General features: G+C 37.7%; 1 protein-coding gene across 2 annotated transcripts in view; it reads left to right on the top strand.

The window, feature by feature from the left end:
* Positions 1-20,659, top strand: part of Kdm5 (Lysine demethylase 5) — a 561,081-nt gene that overhangs the window by 380,526 nt on the left and 159,896 nt on the right. For both annotated transcript variants that reach the window (XM_090393222.1, XM_090393221.1), the window contains one exon: positions 10,194-10,331. In XM_090393222.1, coding sequence (XP_090249348.1) covers positions 10,194-10,331 — 138 coding nt within the window. The remainder of the gene's footprint in view (positions 1-10,193; positions 10,332-20,659) is intronic.

Below are 20,659 nucleotides of genomic sequence, written 5' to 3'. Positions count from 1 at the left end.
TCTTGGCAAGCATCTAGTGATCTCTGTTAGGGCCATTTGTGGTTGATGGCACAATCACCTTTCAACCATGTTCCGGCTATTAGAACTGGCTTCAATGACATTCTCAGAACTAAATATGACCATAAAGCAGTAATGTCATCTTGGTTACACATTAACAATGAATATTCAGTTTTGTCACAAAACTGAATATTCATTGTTAATGTGTCATATTGCTTTTGCCTTGGAGGAGGTACACCGGTGTTACTAAAATTTTAAAAGGGTTAGGTAACTGCATGGAAAAGTTTGGGAAATGCGCTTGTCTAGTGGGTTGATGCAGTCAGACGTGCCTTAGAAGTTCTTTCTCTGCATCAAACAGCTGAATTCTTAATGTTTCCTCTCCTGTTCTAATTGACCATACCACCTTAGATGACCTCTGCTCACACATTCTTGAATGTTAAAAGTATCAAATCCATTTTCTAATACAGTAGGCCCACTTATTGTGATCACTTTGGGACAGTCACTTTTCGATAACAATAACTAGCTGATGAAATTAAGCAAAGGATATAAAAAATTGCATAATTTATTTAAATTTATTGTTATGAACACTATTTAATTTATTGTTATAAACAATTTTTAATAAGCAAAACATAAAATTTGTTTTAAAAACTTATCTAGTGTTGTCTGTCATGTCTTTGAATATAGTAGTTCATGAATAAATTGCTCATACTCATAATGCCTTTCGAAGTTTGTCGCTCTATGTTGCACACCCCGACGAAGTATTCGTAGAGCTTCTTGCATCTGGACATTGGTTGGAGAAGCTTCTAAAATTTGTTCTTCTATACTTGTATTGGGTTCACTTTCTTCTGTTAGTTAAAAGTTCTCATCGGAAACAGCTTGACATATTTCCTACACTGTTATTGTAGCCACCACTTCAACGTTATTATCAATATCGAACCATTTTCAAATTCTTCTTTTGACACATTGTCTGGGGTTTTATCAAAAATTTCATTTGTAAGATATTCAAATTTTTCGGAAGAAGGCGTTTTAGAGTTTGTCCTAAAAATCCACCTGTGTTGAAAGCAGTTTTCAATAGTCTTCTCTGAGACTTGCTTTTATGACATTGCTACCAAATGCAATGCATCAAGAAGGGAAATCTTTTTTTACAATTGTACTTGCATCAGATTGGTCTTTTATATAATCAGATTCAGCTATAATTCTTGCACAAGCTTCCCTGCGATAATAAGCTTTAAATGTTTGTATGACGCCTTGGTCATCGTTGAATTAACAATGGAATGTTCAGAGGCAAGAAAATTACCTTGATGTTCTTTAACGATAAATTGTTTGTGTGTGTGCAGTGCAGTTGTCTACTAACAAGACAATTTTTTGTTTTAATTTAAGATCCCACTTAACTAACCAGTTGTTGAAAATGTCAGTCACCCAAGCATTTGCACTAGAACAGTATTCGACACTCAAACTCTTGACACCTTTAAAACACCAAGGATTTTTACTTTTTCCAATCACTAGAAGCGCTTGTTTCTCACCTTTCATATTAGCACAACAAAGAACTGTCACTGGCTCTTTTGAAGATTTAAATCCTTTAGTACTTCCATATTTAAACAAATAAGTATGCTCAGGCATTACCTGAAAATGGAGTCCTGTTTTGTCTGCATTGTAAATATCCTCGAGAGAATATTCAGCAATAATTTTTAGCCACTCGGTCTTAATTCACGATCAGCTGATGAAAAAAAATAAGCACTTTTTTCTTCACCATGAATACACTTGTACACAATATTCTTTCACCTTTTCCACCTATTAAATCCATCAGTTGCAGTGAAATTTTCTTTGCCCATTGTTTCTGCAAGTTCTTCTGCTTTTTGATGCATCGAAGGATCGGGCTTCCTCCAATTCATGTTCTTATTAGTAAGAGCTGAAGTTTCAATGTTGGATCTGTCTTTCAAGATCTTACACAAGAGTGGTTGTAAAATTTGTAGATGTACAGCTGCACTATGCTGACTCATTTTGGCAACTTATCACTCCAAAATTCTTTGCTTTTCTTGAAAAGATAAATTTTTATGTTTTTTACTTGCTTCTGCCAAAATGCTAAGGGCTGTTTTAATGAACACTTTAAGTCAAATTCACTTACTGAAAGATAGCATGAAAATAAACTCGAAAAATCACAATTAGACTGTATTTATATACCCCTCCCCTGCATTTGCCTGGAAGATATAAGATTTATGGGAAGAATAAGATAAACAAAAAAGCCAAGTTTCGACAAATGTTCTTTGTCAAATTTTCTCCTGATTAACCCATATTTCTTAGAATTCTGAGAACAAAAGGCCAAACATTCGAGGATTTTGATAACAGTAACTGGAGCTTTGATTATAATAGACAGATTATTTTTAATTAATTTTAAATGGAGTGTTTTGAGACTGACTTTGGGACGGACTGATTTTGATAACAATAGCTGATTGATAATATTATCTGTGGTCACAATAAGCGGATTCTTCTGTATAATATCTTTATTTTCAGTATGATTCTGCTGTCATTGTTCCTCTGCTTGTTCTCAGAACTCTTTGTGGTCTCTAGTCTTTAATCAACTGTTTTATGGATCAGAATGGAGTTAGAAAGAAGATAAATTGGTTTGAACGGTATCTTGTATATATTAGTTTGGTGTGCGTGCTAATTTTTCTCTTATTCGATATATATTTATTCAGCTGTTTCCATATTTAATTGCCATCTTCAATAAAAAATTGTGCTTAGATAGTTGAAATATTTTATTTTTTCTAGATTCTCCATTCAGGATGCATTTCAAGTTTTCAATGTTTCTGTGTGTTTTCATAGTTTTGGTCCCTCTTTTTAAAATTCTGACTTTCATGTCAAATTTGTTACTCTGTGTGGGCAGAGGTCAGGAGACAAGTAATTGGTTTTATGCTCGTCTTGAACTGCTGGAGGTTGTAGTCTTTTGGAAATGCTTCACGTGTGAGGCTATTCCACAGAATTGATGTGAATGGAATGAAAGATGGCTGGGAATAGCAGGTTCAGTGAGTATGCAGTTCAACTGTGAAGGGATGTCGTGCAGCTGTTGCTCAACTCCTATACATCTGGCAGAAACTGGAGGCATAATAGATGCCAGATCTGCTGCACAGTGGCCATGAAAATATCTGTAGAAAGATGCAATGCAGAAACTGAGTTTTCATACAAAAACAGCTGAAGAGGATCTGTAAGTTATCATTAATCAACAAAACTGTCATTTTCTGAACGGCATTGAGCATTTTTAGAGAAGTCTTAAGTGCACCACCTCAAACAATGAGATCAGTATTCCAAGGTTGGCTGGATTTAGGATTTATACAGACTAACTGTTCAGAATAGAAGTTTGTCTTGAGTAGAAGAAGGATGCCAAGTTTTTTTGGAAGCTGATGAAGTGATGTGATTATTCCAGGAAAAAAGGTTTATAGTAAGAGTCAGTCCTAGAAGAGAGAGATTTGGTCTTGACTGTTGAGCTGAACTTTATCAGAAATAAGTAGAGACGTGTGTGAGTGAGGAAATAAGCAAATTTTGGATGCATTGAAGTTGACTGTTTTTTTCATCGCACTTACAAATGGTCCCAAAGCTTGAGATGTTTGAGCAATTGTACCACTTGTCATATGAGTAGGATGAGTGGAGTGTACTTTCATCAACAAAATTATGAATATGGTTAGTATTTGATGAGAGCAGGTCATTTATATAAATCAGGAAGAGGGTGGGTAAAATGACAGAGCCCTGAGGGACACCAGCATTAACAGGAAAGTCTGAGGAGAAAACACCAACTGCCATTACCTGCAGGATAAATCATAGAGAAAACTGACAATCTGATTGCACAGGGACAAAGGTAGTCCATATTATAGTCATTTGTTGAGAAGTCCTCAAGAGTAATGGCACAGGTTTCTCCAAACCTTCTGTCATGGAATGGATCCACAGATACATGATGTACTCCAGAAGATCTCCTGTGGATCTAGATTGGCAAAATCCATAATGGTGATCACTGGCATTTCTCCTACTGTTAAAGAATTTGACTGTTGATAATCTTCTCCATTACTTTGGACAAAATTGATTTGAGATCAATACATCACTTTCTTGATTGTAGACATTTACCTTTTTTGGGAGAACTTGCTATATATGGGCTTTCTTCCATGCTATAAGGTGGATGCCAGCTGAGTGCAGTTTAGCATATAGATGATAAAAAAAACAGGTGTTAGTTCAGGAGCACATCTCTTTAGTTTTCTTGGGATTCCATCATGACCCACTGCCTTTGTGGTATCCAAGTTAAGGTTCTTCTGACAAAAGGTCACAGGAGTCATGAGATGCAGTGTTCTAACTAAAGTAGAAGTAATCTGCCATGGTCATTATAGAAGAGTTGGAAGAATGAAGCCAGAATATCAGCCTTATCTTTAGATGATGATACAATGCTACTGTTGCGTGAGAAAGAGGAGATTGCAGAGTTGGATAAAAGTCTATCCAACAGCTTTGCATGGGACCAGAAGGCACAAGTGATGAGTTTTATACATTTATCCTTTTGAATTTAGACTTTGGGCTTCTAATGATAGTTTTTGTCTCAAGCTGCTTGTGAGAGGTCTGTTTGATTTTCTTGGACCACTCTTCACACTTCTTGAAACCGTGGTTCTTTACACACACACACACACACACACACACACACACACACACACACACACACACACACACCAGTGTTGTGTCTGGAGTGAGGATTCAGAGGTTTATTGACTTTTTTTATAAAGAGTTGTAGGTTGTAGTTGTTTGGAAATACTTCTTGTCGTACACTGTTTCAGGGAACAAGTAGATGGAATAAAAGAGGAAGAAGAAAAGCAGCTTCTGTGTGTTTACAGTTACACAGCAAAGGAGTACCAGGCAGCTACTGCTCTTGTATTAAGAGATGCAATAGAAAGTGGAGGAATGGTGGCTGTAGTGCAGTGGAACAGTGACTGTTGAAATACTTGTAGAACAGTTGAAACACTGTATCTGTGAGATAGAAGTTTTAGTGAATCTTTAAGAGAGGATCATCTGGGCTTGAACCTCTGGACAGTGTTAAAAATGTTTGGAGAAATTTTAGGTACTCTACCCCAAACATGTAAGCAGTTTTCTAAGTCCACTGGATTTGGGATTTCTATATAGTTAAGAGTTGGTTGGATATTAAATAGCATCTTGGGCAAAAGAGAATGCCTAGATTTCTGAATGCTGAGGAAGCTATTAATGTGACGTGTTTGTGCAAGGAGAGACTGGAGCAATGTTAGTCTAATCTGAGAGATCTGATCTTGTCTTATGATTTTTCCATTATTGGGAAAGTGAGATGAGATTTCTTTCATGAGAGAAGAGGCAAGACTGAGTTCTGATGGCATTGAACATGACCATATTATTTTCAACCCACTGAAGGTCTTAGGTCAATGTTTACAGCACTAGTTGTAAATATTCTTGATGCTTGGGATATCTGCACACTGCATGGTTTGTCAAATGAGTAGAATGAATAGGGAATACTATCATCTGCAAAGGTGTGGATAGGATTACTGCTGATAGGGAGTATGCCATTTATGTAAATGAGAAAGTGGATAGGTGATAGGACAGAACTTTGAGATACTCCTTCATTGGTGGTGAAGCTTGACATGAGAGAGCCATCAACCATGATATGCAGTTTACAACTGGATCTAAAGCTCAACACGGTTATAGAGGATGGCAGTTTGCTTAGCAGGCTCAAATTGCACACACGATCAAAAGCCCTGGAAATATGAAGAGCAACAGCACAAACTTCTCTGAACCTTTCCATTGTACATGTCAAGTGGTGGATGATGTAAGCTAAGAGGTTGGCTGTGGATTATGAATGGCAGAATCCATGTTGGTGGACCTCTATATAATGAAGAAGTGGGCTATTGATAACTTTCTCCATTATTTTGGAAAGGACTGAGGTGATGGCAATTGGTCAGTAGTTTGGTAGACTGTCTTCCTTTTTTTTAATTTTTTTTTTGGAATAGGTTAGATATGTGATTGCTTCTACACATTGGGATAAGTACTAGCTATGTATAATAGATTGAAAAGAAAACACAGGACAGGCGTTAGCTCTGGAGCACAGTGTTTAAGAACAAATGAGGATAGGAGGCCACGTGGAAGGCCAAGGACTCGCTGGTAGATTATATTCAAAACCTTGGGTGGACATGTTTGGGAGTCCCACCAGAACACTTGAGCTTGGTGGTTTCTATTCATTGAAAAGATAACACAGGACAGGTGTTAGCTCTGAAGCACAGTGTTTAAGAACAAATGGAGAAATGCCATTAGGATTGAGAGACTTCTTAGTGTCAAGTTATTTAGTAATTTTCTGATGTGTTTTTATTGAAAAACTATTGGAGACATGGTGTTTCGATTCTGGTATGGCAGGAGGTATTTTTCCTTGGTCATCAATGCAGCAGTTTGAGGAAGAAAGTGATGGTGGGAGGCAGCTTTATCTTTGGGTGAAGTAACTCTTGCAGCTGCTGCCCCCACAACCCAATTAGGAAAGGTGGGCCTCAAAGACATATGTATGTAGCTACAAAACATCAAATTAAATCTGACCTCTAGAATTTCTACCCCTCCTTTCTATGGTCTGACTCTTGCTTCAGCTCATCCAACTTTCACTTGCTCTGAATGAGTAACAGAAATTATCCTTACTGACAGGAAAGCCTTTATCACTCCATTTTATCCGGAATCCTCATCAACTTTCTAAGCTTTGGTTCAACATAAATGTGTACAAGAGAATTTAAAAACAACTTACTGCAGATGGTTTTCATCAACGACTCCATATTTATACTTTGCCTATACCAAAGAATGTAACAAATGCAAAATAGTCATCAGCAGATCAAAATCTACCTTCATTAAAGCTAAGAGCAGAAAACTTGCCGTCTGTCCAACAGAAGTTGCATCTATTGGACAGGAGGCAAGTTTTCTGCTCTTAGCTTTAATGAAGGTAGATTTTGATCTGCTGATGACTATTTTGCATTTGTTACATTCTTTGGTATAGGCAAGGTATATGGAGTCGTTTATGAAAACCATCTGCAGTAAGTTGTTTTTAAATTCTCTTGTACACATTTATGTTGAACCAAAGCTTAGAAAGTTGATGAGGATTCCGGATAGAATGTAGTGATAAAGGCTGTCCTGTCAGTAAGGATAATTTCTGTTACTCATTCAGAGCAAGTGAAAGTTGGATGAGCTGAAGCAAGAGTCAGACCATAGAAAGGAGGGGTAGAAATTCTAGAGGTCAGATTTAATTTGATGTTTTGTAGCTACATACATATGTCTTTGAGGCCCACCTTTCCTAATTGGGTTGTGGGGGCAGCAGCTGCAAGAGGGACTAACAATGGTCATGATCATCCACCACCAAGCTCAGGTGTTCTGGTGGGACTCCCAAACATGTCCACCCAAAGTTTTGGATATAATCTATCCAGCGAGTCCTTGGCAAAGTGGGCCTGGTGGGGGGGGGGGGGGCTTTCTTGTGACATTCTGGGTGCCTGTACCAACGTAATTGTGATCTCTCAGCATGGAGAAGTAACAGTTGAGTATTGAGGGTTTCCCTGAATTGCAGAACTTCTGAGTCTGTCGAGTCTTGTCAGCCCCGCAACCCCTCAAAGGAACCACATTTCAGCTGCTTGGATTCATGTCCGCATTCTTTCAGTCATTACCCAACTCTCATGACTATAGGTGAGGATGGGGGCATGGACTGTATTGAAGGCAGCCAGTTTTGCCTTCTGGCTTAACTCCTCTTCAATACTACTGAACGGCCAAGCTCCTGCAATATTGCGCTTGCTGAGCCAATCCGAGTATCTAGCTCTACATCCCACTTTCCATCACTCATGAATATGGACCCAAGGTATTTAAACTACTCCACTCGCATGTAGAGTGCAATGGGATGGTTGTCTCGAGACCACAGATGTTTCAGTTTTGGCCACACTGATCTTCATTTCAGCTTCTGCACAAACAGCTACAAACCTATCCAGGGTCTGCTGGAGGTCATCTGCAAAAAGCAGACATCCAATGCTACATTTTCCAATTCTGACACACTCACTGCCTGTGCTGTGCCTATCAATCCAGTCCATAAATATTATGAAAAGGAGGGGTGACAGAACACACTCTTGGCAGAGGCCAACAGAGACTGTGAAAGGTTCAGACTTTGTGCTGTTTACCCTGACACAAAATTCCAGGCATTCATACAGGGACGTGATGGCAGCTAATAGTTGGCCATCCACTCCATACTCCTGTACTACTTGCCAAAGCTTATCCCGAGGAATCCGGTCATATGCCTTCTCCAAGTCCACAAAACATGTAGACATTCTTGGCATATTCCCAAGATTTCTCGAAGACTTGCCTTAAAGTGAAGATTTGGTCAGTTGTGCTTCTACCAGGATGAAAGCCACATTGTTTGCTCTTCTGCTGTGAGACTAGTCATCGCCCTGATTTGCACCTTTTGGATGTCTACAATTGCTATGCCACCTGGATTAAGAAGGCTCTCGAAATATTTCCTTCATCGGTGGAGGATATCCTTCTCGGTTGTTAAAAGTGCACGATTTCCTCCCTCGAAGGCGGCTGATGGTCTGCCAGAATACTTTGCATAGGATGAGTCTAATCTTTCTCTAAAGGATTCTGAAACTTTCTGCTTTGCTGTCTTTACTGCCTCAGCAGCAGCAGCTTTTCGTTCCTCAGTGTACTGGAAATGCATCTCGGGTGACCTGACCCTAAGCCATGTTAGGTAGGCCTCCTTTTCTGCCCGAACAGCTTTTTGGACCTCTTGGTTCAACCAAGGTGTCCTTTTCTCACTGCCCGTCGCCATGCTGAGCCGCTCTCATGCCACAGCATGAGAGCGCAGAGGCGATGACAACAGTTCTGAACAGCTCCCACTCCTCCTCAACATCTGCAATGTGCTTGGGAATCTCTTTGAACCTGGAGGAAATGTCATCTGCAAAATTCTTCCTCACAGCCTCATTTTCCAGTGCCTCCCATTTCACGCAGTATAACTGCTTAGGCCTACCAGCATTGACGGTAGCATCTGGTTTCTGAAGCCGTAGAGTGCAGACAAGGTTGTGGTCAGTTGACAGTTCTGCCCTCTCTTCACACAAACGTCCATCACCAAGGAAAAGAGGTCTGCTGAGACTATAAAGAAGTCAATCAAAGACCTTTTGTTCAAGTGTATCCCTGTACCAGGTATACTTATGGACTTTTCGGTGCTGGAAGAAGGTATTCATTATGGACAAGCTGTTAGTACAGCAGAAGTCCAATAATTTCAACCTATTCACGCTAAGGTCATGGTCTCCGTTCCTCCCAACCACACCCCTCCATGTCTGGTCATCTGTTCCAACATGTGCATTGAAGTCTCCCATTAGCAGGACTGATTCCATGTCTGCCACCCTGTCCAAAACACCATCCACTTCCTCTAGGAAGGCAGAGTATTCTGACTCCAGATTAGGTGCATAGGCTTGCACCACAACCAGGTCGTGGTTTTTCATCTGGAGCCTTGACACACATACCCCCCCCCCCAGTGGGAACAATCAGCAGCACAGTCTGGCAGCCAGGGACTTGTGAGTATCCCCACACCTGCCTGAGCAGACATTGGTAGAGCTTCCATCCCCCTCATCCAGATCAACAGTTCCAGAGCCTCTCCTCTTGGTCGAAGAAAGTCCGACTAAATCTAGTTGGTAGCGCTTGGCTTCCTCGACTAGTTTCTTCTCCCTCCCTGTCAGAGAGAAGATGTTCCAGTTGCCTAAAGCCATAGTCTGGTGCCGTTGTCATTGCCATTTCCGTCCTTTTGCAGAACCATTTCTTTGCACTGCCCCTAAACACCTCCCCAAACAGGTAGCCGACCCATTGATGGAGTTTCCTCTAGCAGAGTGCTGAGGAGTGGTGTCTAAGGGAGACTGTAACATATTTTTCGAACGGGTCCCTCTGCCTAAAACCTGAATGCGTCCCTTGGTAATCCATGCGAACGGACGATGCGATATGACCATTATTTGATGACCTGACCATGTTACATACAGTGTTTAGTAATGCCCTGTCAGCATTACCCGTTTTGCTTATGTATGTTTATTTTATAAACTTAAATACAGTTTAAATACTTGCTGCTGAAACCTGAATGTAGTTTTAGCAGCAAGCAGGTTATTACTCTTGTTATTTTTGAATTTCTAAATCCTGATTAGAAATGTTTTTTTAAGGTGCTTTCCCCAAGAAAGGATATTGGAATACATCCAGCTTTAAAAACTAAAAAAAAGAAAGGGAAAGATGAAGAAAAAGAAATTGATGAGACACAGACTATGGAAATTTTAGAAGAAGCTAAGGATCCAGCAACTATTGTAAGTAAAAAAAAAAAAAACTGCTAAATTGGAATATGTTATTTTTAATTACTTTATCTGTCTTATAATAATTAGTTATCTCTGCACGCACATGTGTGTGTATAAAGATGTGTACACAGTCTTGCCATAAATACTGTTATAGTGTTTATCAATAGAGAGAGAGAGAGAGAGTTATTTATCTGTATGGGTTAACATCCAGTGGGTAGATTATGAGAATCATGTAGCTGTAATAGCACTTTGTAAGATTGGAATAAGATTTTAGTGTTATTTTCAACACTCTAAAATCACTTACGATCAATAGGATGTTTGTGTATTGGACCAGTAACTGTTGGTGATACAGAAGACATATCTGACCGTCAAAGAATAGATTGACTGCATTAGGATGCAACAACTTGTGATGGCTGTGAAGGCACACCTCCACCATAATCCCATGAGAACAAAAAGTGATGTTGAATCATGTAGCTGTAATACTACATGATTCAACAGATGAACATTTCACAGAGAACAATCTCATGTGTACTAACTGATGACCTGGGTGTGAGAGACTATTGTCATTATAACTTGGATATTCAAGTTACATTTCTGCGAGAAAAGGGGCAAAACCTCTGTCAAAGTGTATCAAGATGCCGTGCTGGAACCTGTAACTATGTCCCCCGAACAACATCTTGTTTCACAGTAGGCAGTGAACCTTCCAACAGGACTCAGACCCTGCACACAAGGCAAGAAACCACACAACAGTGGTTAGAGAGGAATGTGCCTGACCACATATCACCATTTGATTGGACATCTGGAACTCCCAATCTGAATCCATTGGACTTCAAATTGTGGTTGGAGCTTGATAGAATGACCTGCAAGAAACAACAGCTCAGCATTGCCATCCTGAAGGTGGATTTGGAGCAAACAGCAGCAATGGACCCATTAGTGGTTAGTATTTTGATAAATTCAGTATAGTGAACCATGCTTTATAATGAATTATGTCTCTGGTCTGTTATAAAGCATGGTTTGCTATAGTGATTGTCTACAGTATATAAGTTAAACAACAATTGCCTCAGTATACTTAACTCTTGTACAGCAATGGTGGCCTTTTTTCTCTTGGACTCATTGCTTCCATACATCATTTTGATACCTTCAGCTATTCTCCTATTCATGTTACAGGTTTGTTTTGCATATCCATCCCTTTGAGTTTGTATAATAATCTTGTGAGTCTTGCCTTGATAAGATCCAGAAGTATTATGGTATCCATCCCTCCCCCTCCACATCCAACTCTTCTGTAACTATAGACTGATTGCTAAAGCAAGGCTTTTTCTGACAGTACCATGCTCCCTCTATAAGAATCAGACTATTGTCTAACCATCTCTGGATGAGATACTGACTCGTCTGTAATTTGCGGCATCATCCTAACTCAACTCTTGTATATTGGAATTACATTGCTTTCCCACCACTCAATAGAAATCATACATGTGTTATGGCTCAAGTTTAACAACCAGGCCAGAAGCATTATTAACTCTCTTGGAATTCTATATATATGTCTCTTCAGTACTCACAAACAGGAAATCAGCGCTCATGCTAATTTCCCATCCAATCCAACTCATGTATTTGAACTAATCATTTATATAATAGCTTTTGTACTTCTACTTCTGTTTTTTCCCTTCAGCATCTAAAGAGCTAGTTGGTCTACTTGGAATGTATTCACTTTGGACGTCTGTTTAAATCTCCTGCAATTTGTTCTCCTAACTCTACTGATGCAGTCAGATATTGCTTCTTTCAACATCCTTTGACTGCTTCCCATGTTCTGATGATTCTTCTATGATGCAATTTCTCATGCCAAGGTAATCATTTGTCTTATAATCTATATATACGTCCCTTCTTAGATTAGGCATATATTGTCAAGACTGTATAATTTCACCAGTTGGAGACCTAATGATCCATTCATTTACAAACACTCTTAGATTTGTTACCGTATTCGCTCCAATAACTACTTAAAGTAGTTATCCCTGAGTAATTTTATGATTTTTTTCTCCTTTGATTTAGATGCATTCTCATCCTTCCAGTCTCTTTGAATTATTCATTAGTAATATGGTGTCACTAATGAATAGTTCATACCGTGAACTGAAATCTTAAAAAGTATTTTACCATTATTATTATTCTTGTTTGCTTTTTATTTCTCCTTTAAATTTTCCCATGACATTTCTGTAGGTTGCTTATGTTAATTTCCTGCTTTTTGATACAAAACCATTTTTTCTTTTTCTTCACATGAGCTATCCTCTCTCTCTCATTCTCCCTCCCTCCATTGGCTCAAAGGAATTCCTATACGTCATGACCACCTCACCTACTTTAGTGCGACCATTAGGTGTACAAGTAAGCTGTTTTCCAATTTCTCATCTTGAAATTGTCCATATTACTCTATGCCTGCCATTCAAGTAGTTTTTTTAGTATTGAATATTAATACTATACCTTGTTTTTTCTGATCACTACTGTCAGCATTAATCAATATATGGTTATTAATTAGAATCATCTCATCTATTAGTCTTCATCTTTTGACATTGGTCATGTATACATGGTGATTCTGTAATTCTTCTACTTTTGTCTCTTTAACTCAATGGTAAAGATGCGCTTTGTCAGAAAGACCTATACTTGTTTTCGGTATTGAGACCACATTGTAATATGAAGAGTTTATTAAAAATAAACAAATTAAAACACGACAAGTTTCATGCGTCATAAGACTTACATCATCAGGGGTAATGATACATAAAAGTTATACACAATAAAAGCCTATTAACAAATAATTACACATATTATCAAAGCTGTATAACTGAGGGGAGACCTCCACATAGCCATTAAAGCTATGTGGAGAACCTACCAGGGCTTCTGACCTAAAGTATAATCCTCACCTTCTCGTGGTGCACCCTACCTGGATACCCAAGTAGATACCTGAATGAACGAGGATGGGCTGGCATTTTGGGATTTAGCCAACCAAATTGTATTCTTATCGGCTTAAACCAAAATACGAAATGATGGTAAAACATAACAAAATTTCATACCGGCTGGGGCGTCGCCTGGTTAAACAAGGTCCCCGTTGTTTTCGCCAGGGAACCAGGGTGAACAGCGAAAATTCAGCTACTGGAACAAATCTGAAAACCACCCCAACTCAACATCACCAGAGTTGATTAATTGGTACTATCAACATAAGAAGCCAGAATGGCAAAGAAATGGAGCTAGCTGAAGAATTAGATAAGTATCAGATCTACATAATAGGTGTGACTGAAACAAAAAAGACAAAAACTGGTGAGATCTTTCTGAGCAATAAATAAAAAATGTTATATTTGGGCAATGACAATCAAGGAAAAAAAGAAATAGCCATAGTATTCAACACTAAATACAAGGCTAATCTTCTTGAATGGCAGTCAGTCTCAAGTAGAGTGATGTGGGCAAATATGAGAATGGGGAATTGGACAATGAGACTTATTTGTGCCTATGGTCCCACAGAAGGTTCTACTAAGGTAGAAGTGGAGGAATTTTTTGAGGCTTTAGAGAAAGCAACTGACACAATGAAAAAGGAAAAGTTGGTCCTTGTTAGGGATCTAAATAGCAGAGTAGGAAATTATTGTCAGACATACAAAAATATTTTCAGAAAATTTAGAGAAAAGAGCAAAGCTAATAATAAATGGCAAATACCTGTTGGATTTCTGCTCAGGACATGGACTGGTTATCACTAACACCATGTTCCAACATAAAAATATGCACAAATTCACATGGAGAAAAGAGGCTAGGAATAAGAAAAGTCTCATTGACTATGTTATTGTTGATAGTGATGTTTTCTCCCTGGAGCAGGACACCAGAGTACATGGGATTTGAAATTGGAAGTGATCATTATTTAGCCTTGAGCATGATAAAATTGTATTTCATATTGAAAATAATAACATAATAACAATGAAGTATGTAAGAAAGTTTTAAAGTGAATATAAGTTGAGCAGCTCTCAGATGTGAACTGTAGACTAAAATACACAAAGATTATTGAAGAAAAATTGAAAGAGTTTGAGAACAGGAACCAAACCTTGGAGATTCAGTGGCAAGCCTTTAATACTGGCAAATAAGTCAGTTTGTGCTCTTAGACAATACACAGACAAATGTAAGAAAGCTAAACAAAAGTCATGGGAGGACTTTGGCAAGAACATAGAAAATGAATATCAAGAAGGTGTCAAAATATTCTGGAGGTTGTTGAAGAAGCTTAGAAATGGAGGAAAGCGTGCTGTAAAAGGAGTTAGAGATGATAAAGGTGACATGAAAACAGTAGAAAAGGATATCTTTGAAGTATAGAGTAACTACTTCGAAAAATGCTAAATGAAACAAGCAGTGATAGCACAGTGGTAAAAACACTCAACATGGATGCAGTCAGGAATACATATCCATACTTGAAGTAGAAAAAGCCATTGAAGGCTTGAAATGTAGAAGGCAGCAGGAGTAGATGATATTCTACCATAAATGCTGAAGTATGGTGGTATAAAAGTCTTACAGCGGCTGCACTGCATAGTTCAGAAGGCCTGGGCAGAGGGGCGAATTCCCGATGAGAAGTGTTGTATGTTTTTGATATAGGAGGGGGAATGACCTACCAACTCCTTGAGTGTTGCTGCTAATTTTTTGGCTAAGTGATACGTTTTGCTATCAATTCCTTCAAGAGAGTAGAGCTCTCATAGTACCCATATATAAAAAGGGAAATAAAACTGAATATGAGAATTACAGAGGTATTTCCCTACTGAGTGTTCCTGGTAAGATTCATTATGCAAGTATAGTTGAGAAGAATTTTGGAAGAAAAGCTTGCTGAAGAACAAGCTGGATTCAGGCCAAATAGAGGCTGTCAGGATCAGATTTTCACTTTACAACAAATAGTTGAGAGGTCATGGGAATATAACAAACATCTGTATTTAAGTTGTGTAGATCTGGAAATGGCATATGACAAGGTGCCAAGAGAGAAGCTATTCAATATGCTACAATTATATGGTGTCAGTGGGGCATTATAATCAAGCAATACTTAGTCTTTATTTGAGTTATAAGTCAGCAGTTAGAATTGAAGGAAGTACTGAACGAGCAATTGAGGCCGAAGAGAGTAACATTGTTCCTAGAGTCCTAAAGGTGCTCCCTAGCAGGTTAAATTGGGTTGTCTTGGCTGTTGGACTGATGTTCTCATGATGCATGCTTCCCAAATTTGGGGCAGTCTCATGCACCCAAATTTGTTGCGTGTGGGGAAGTTTCTTAGAGCTGAGGCTGATTCCATGAACAAACTTTTGTATTTATATTTGCTGCTGTGTAGTAAACTGGCTTTCTTCCATCGTATTTTGTGACGAGTATCCAGAGCATTTTGCAGGCCCAGAATGGCTTGTGGATCCCTGTCTAAAGATCAATAGGTATTGGAATCCTCTAATAGGTTGTTCAGTTTTCTTGCATATTCATCTGAGCATATTCATAACTGCTGTTGCATTGCCTTTATTTGCCTTGATTATTACTATATTTTTATCTCGCCTTAATTCTTTAAGAACTATGAATTCTGATTTAGGTATGTTTCTATGTGGTACTTTATATTTTAGTAACAATGCTGAAGTTTGTATGAAAATGAGATCTGCCAAATCTCTGGGAAAATTCTGGATTCTGCAATCTTCTCTAGGAAGATTGCAGAATGAATTGAACATTTTCACATATTTATTGCTCAGTGACTAGGTTTTGTATGAGCATGTAGCCTACACTATTTCTTAAAGGAACTGTCACAACTATTGTTATATTCTTGCAAATCCTCACTATTCTATACGTTCATATGAACCCTAGTTCCTGTAATAAATATTTGAAAATGCTCGATTCATTTTATTAGCATTGTAATATAAGGAGTTTAAGTAATTAAAACCTGACAAGTTTCGTGCATCGTAAGATTTATATCTTCAGGAGTAGTGGTACATAAGTTTTACACACCAAAAGCCTATTAATTAATTTATTTTTAATAAACTCCTTATATTACAGTGCGGGTCAATACGAAAACTTTCTACAGAACTGCTTAACCACAGAAACCTACATGTACATCTGAGTTTCATATTGTCACCTAATTTTCATTTGTTTTGTGTCCAAATGGATATCTGCTAACAGAGAGCACCACAGAAAGGTAAGGAGTGGATGATAGCTCAGAAGCTCTGGTCATTTCTGTTCTCTACATTTCTTAGAAGTTAATGTACATCTTCAGTCATTGTTCTGGGTATGCTGTGTTAATGGCATCTTCACTAAATGACCATGTTCTGAAGCTGTGTTAGATTCTTTCCTAAAAAAAAAAAAAAAATTAAAATTCTATGCTCTTATATCAAAGTTAGTATGGCATGTGATAGCAGGGAAAATCACCTTTACCACTCTCCAACTGGTCCGCAGTCCCAGTATATATAACAGAAATATTTCACATCATCAGTCTTAGAAAGTTGCCATTATCAAAACTACTCAGTAGAGCACATGTCATCTGCTCCAACCCTCCTGACTTGAACAGGAACTGGACACTTAAAAGAATCATGCAACAGAAAGGCTAAAACCCAAGGAAGATCCAGAAGATGTCATAGATACATACTGTTGCATCATATATCTCTGGTATTGATATATTGAGGCAATATATTTAACTTTATCCTTTCCTACTTCAGCCGCTATATCAAATTCTATCGCACATACCTCTTTGTTACGTCGGTTGCACCATTGTTATGTGATCTTCATTAATATTAACATTATGTCTCGCTTCTCTTATACCTTTTCTTACGTAATTTAACCTTCTAAGGGCCACCAGAAATTACCTGTTCCCTGAATTCCATGAGTTATCCTGGTCACTCAGGCAAAATTTAATTTTTTTCTGCACCAGCCTGGGCCTTAAAGTTGAGATAAGCTCAGACTTTAGGGTAATCATAGAATATCAGGTGCCAATAATAATGTTAATTGAATTCTTAGAAGCCTTGGGTTCTCTGGCTTATTTTATTTGCAGTCGTGCCCTACTATTTTCAATTGGAGTATCCCCGCACTCACACACGATCACAGGTTTGATGTTTTATGAAGGGTCAGTCATCATGATCAGAAACACATGTAAGTAAGGAATCAAAATATTTATTATCATTATATAATGCCATACAAGTTAAAATAGTTATCAAATCTAATTTAAGCTTCTACCATTCTTTCACTCTCTCACTCTTAAAACCATTATGCATTGACTTCAGAATGTTAGCAAATTCAATAACTCAACATATAATACATTCTTAATTACAGCTCAATTGGACATTTAGGCATTTTAGCACATAAGTAATCTCTCTCGAATTAATTACGACAGAATCTCTATCTAACTGAAAGTTCTTAAAGTTCATTTCAAAAGCATAGTCATTTACATAAATCTTAGTTCTTCAATCTCTCTTCCATTACAAATTTTAAGATGCATTCTCTTAACACTGTTGGTCAATTCTCAAAAGGGGGCTAGAACAAGTGAGAGTATTTATCTATTCTTTATCGGTTTTCTTCCTTCCTTGCTTCTTTGTTACGACTCTGGTTGCCTTGATCTTATCGCCACATGGATTACACATGCTCGCCTGAGCTGGGCACTATCTCTCTGCTAAGGTTTTACATCGATGACCTTCTCATTGACGGCCTACAGTTGATCTTGCCGAAATCTGCTGCAGTGTCATGCCAGAACTTTTCGTAAGTCAACCCTCAAAAATGAGAGCTGAACTGCGATGAACTCTTGGAGCACACGAAGAGAAATGCAGGAACAAGAAAAAACGGGGTGATTTACTTCCGTGTCGTGTATTTTATGTGCTCTCCTAGAGCACCACCTTTCCGAGTTTGAATTTCTCTTATCGTGTCACCCATTGGTCTCAGGCCAGGTGACTTCACCGATCAACATATGGGACTTCTTGTTTCCGGGAACGTATGTGTCATGATGTCTTCTCAGATGTGATGCCCGCTGGTGCTTACGCTGCTCTTGTAGTATTAGGACGATTTTTGCCCTATGTTGCTGAATCATATGCATTCTTTCATTTATAATATTTCACTAATGATTTCTCTCATATCTGCCCCTTTTTGCTGACTTACATTCATGCTAAACATATAGATACATTAATTTAAATTCACATAATTCACAGTTTATCATACAAGATGTTGTTATAAAAAAAAACATAGTTACACTGCCACTAAAAGATAAGTATGCATTTTTTTTTTTTTTTTTTTTTTTTTTTTTTGTTGTTGATTGTTAGATTCTGAAATGGTGACGTCATGTAAAATTGAAGTCGCCTAGTTCAGATCTAACAATACAACCCTTTCTCTAAGAACTACAACTCTGTACATAATCCCAATCCCCTTGCATTGCTGGAATCTCAAAACCAACATCAAGAATTCTAAGAAAATAAAACTTTATACCTGTCTTCCATCCTGTGTTGTTCTCTCAGGTGTACACAAAATTTCTTGTGAGTGCCATTTGTTGTATATTAATAAACCATGCCCTGCTAAAATGAGACCTCATGAACAAAGTCTGGTCTTGCTCAGTACAGAATCAACCCTGACAATGGAATCCTCCATATATATATATATATATATATGTGTGGCGATTAGTTTTTACTCGGTTGTTATACATTTCAAAAAATAGATTTAATGACTCCAAGACCGAGATAACATATAAAGATTTTAATGATAAATACTACTAGTTTCGGCATATAGCAGCCTTCTTCAGGTATTTATAAAGGAAAGGAATACTAATAAACATTGAATTATTTAAATAAACAAACTGGAAATTACAGGTATAAATTGCCTCACATAATCGATACATAAAAACGTTGTATTTTTCAAGTTGTTCCAACTGGCGTGCCATTGTTTGTTGCAATTGTGCGTGCAAGTTCACGTGAACGCCAATATTGAATAACTGCAGCATGGCTATCTGGGATGTTATAACTTAAATTATTATTTAAGTGGACCGGGTTCAGTAGGATTTCCCGTGATTCTACGATTTTTCTTTCAAACTCATCTTCACAGCGAAAAATATTTTCTGATCTATTCCAGCATACAGAGTGGCTTTGTTGGTCATCATTAGGATTATTTGAAAAAAGAACATGACTGGATAAAGCAGTTGCATGAGATCTTTTGTATGAGATGTCTCTCTTATGCTCTTCTATGCGTTGTTCAATAGATTTGTTAGTTTGACCAAAGTATGGGATATTGCAATCACACCACAATTTATATACTCCAGGGTACTTAAGGTTGTGATGAGTAGGTTTTGGATGGCTGATTAGAGAGCGGATTTTTGGAAGTGTGGTGAAGAAGGTCCTGATATTATATTTTTTAAGGACTTTAGCTATTTTCTTAGAGACTGTGCTAATGTATGGAATAGAGATGCTACCTTTAAAATTAATAGTCTCCGAAACTAGTAGTATTTATCATTAAAATCTTTATATGTTATCTCGGTCTTGGAGTCATTAAATCTATTTTTTGAAATATATATATATATATATATATATATATATATACTGACTATAACCAAGACTAGAATAACAATTAAATTTATTCAAAAAGCATTTTGAATAAATTTAATTGTTATTCTAGTCTCGGTTATAGTCAGTATATATAAATATGAACATATCTCAGTACCGAGTTAATACTACAAATTGCTATATATGTATGTATGTACATACATGTTCATTTATTATTATTATTATCCAGGGAGTCAAGAGCTCATCGAGGAAAGCCATACGTCACACTATATGCACCGACTGTCACAAGCAAAATGTTCTGCTCAATGACTGTTCTCCGAGAAATTATTTAGCTCTTCATCCCTTTCTTTACTATGCACTAACTTAACTTCCACAGATGCTCCCATGTTCTCTCCACACTTTCCATGTAATGAAAAATTTCATCAGACTATATCCTATAACACTTATTCAGAAGTTAGACCTCTATCATATCATACTGCTTTCTCCTGTTGACAAATGTTTACATTCCATTTTCCAGATATAATATTTGCAACCATTCTACAGCTTCTTTATCCTGTTTTGAACCCCGGAGACAAAATCTGCATCCTGTAGTCCAGGTGCTGTCAAGGCCTTGTAAAAGAGGCAAATTGACTCTTTATCCTTACATGTCAGCAATGTTCAGTTCAACGTTGCAATTATCCTCTGGGTTGTACTTGAAATTGTTATGTCACCTTTGAACTTTAAATTCCTATTCTTTGATTCCTCCCTATCCTCGTCAATTTCTTGTAAACTGACCAATACCACCAATCCAATATGCCATTAAATATCTCATTATACCCAAATGCATAACTTTCCACTTACTAACACTGAATT

Source organism: Typopeltis vanoorti, chromosome 5 (genome assembly GCF_054136105.1).
Source record: "Typopeltis vanoorti isolate ZY-2024b chromosome 5, IOZ_Tvanoo_1.0, whole genome shotgun sequence".
NCBI classification, from domain to species: Eukaryota; Metazoa; Arthropoda; class Arachnida; order Uropygi; family Thelyphonidae; genus Typopeltis; species Typopeltis vanoorti.
The sequence above is the reverse complement of the archived record's forward strand: the minus strand, read 5'-3'. Positions and strand labels throughout refer to the sequence as shown.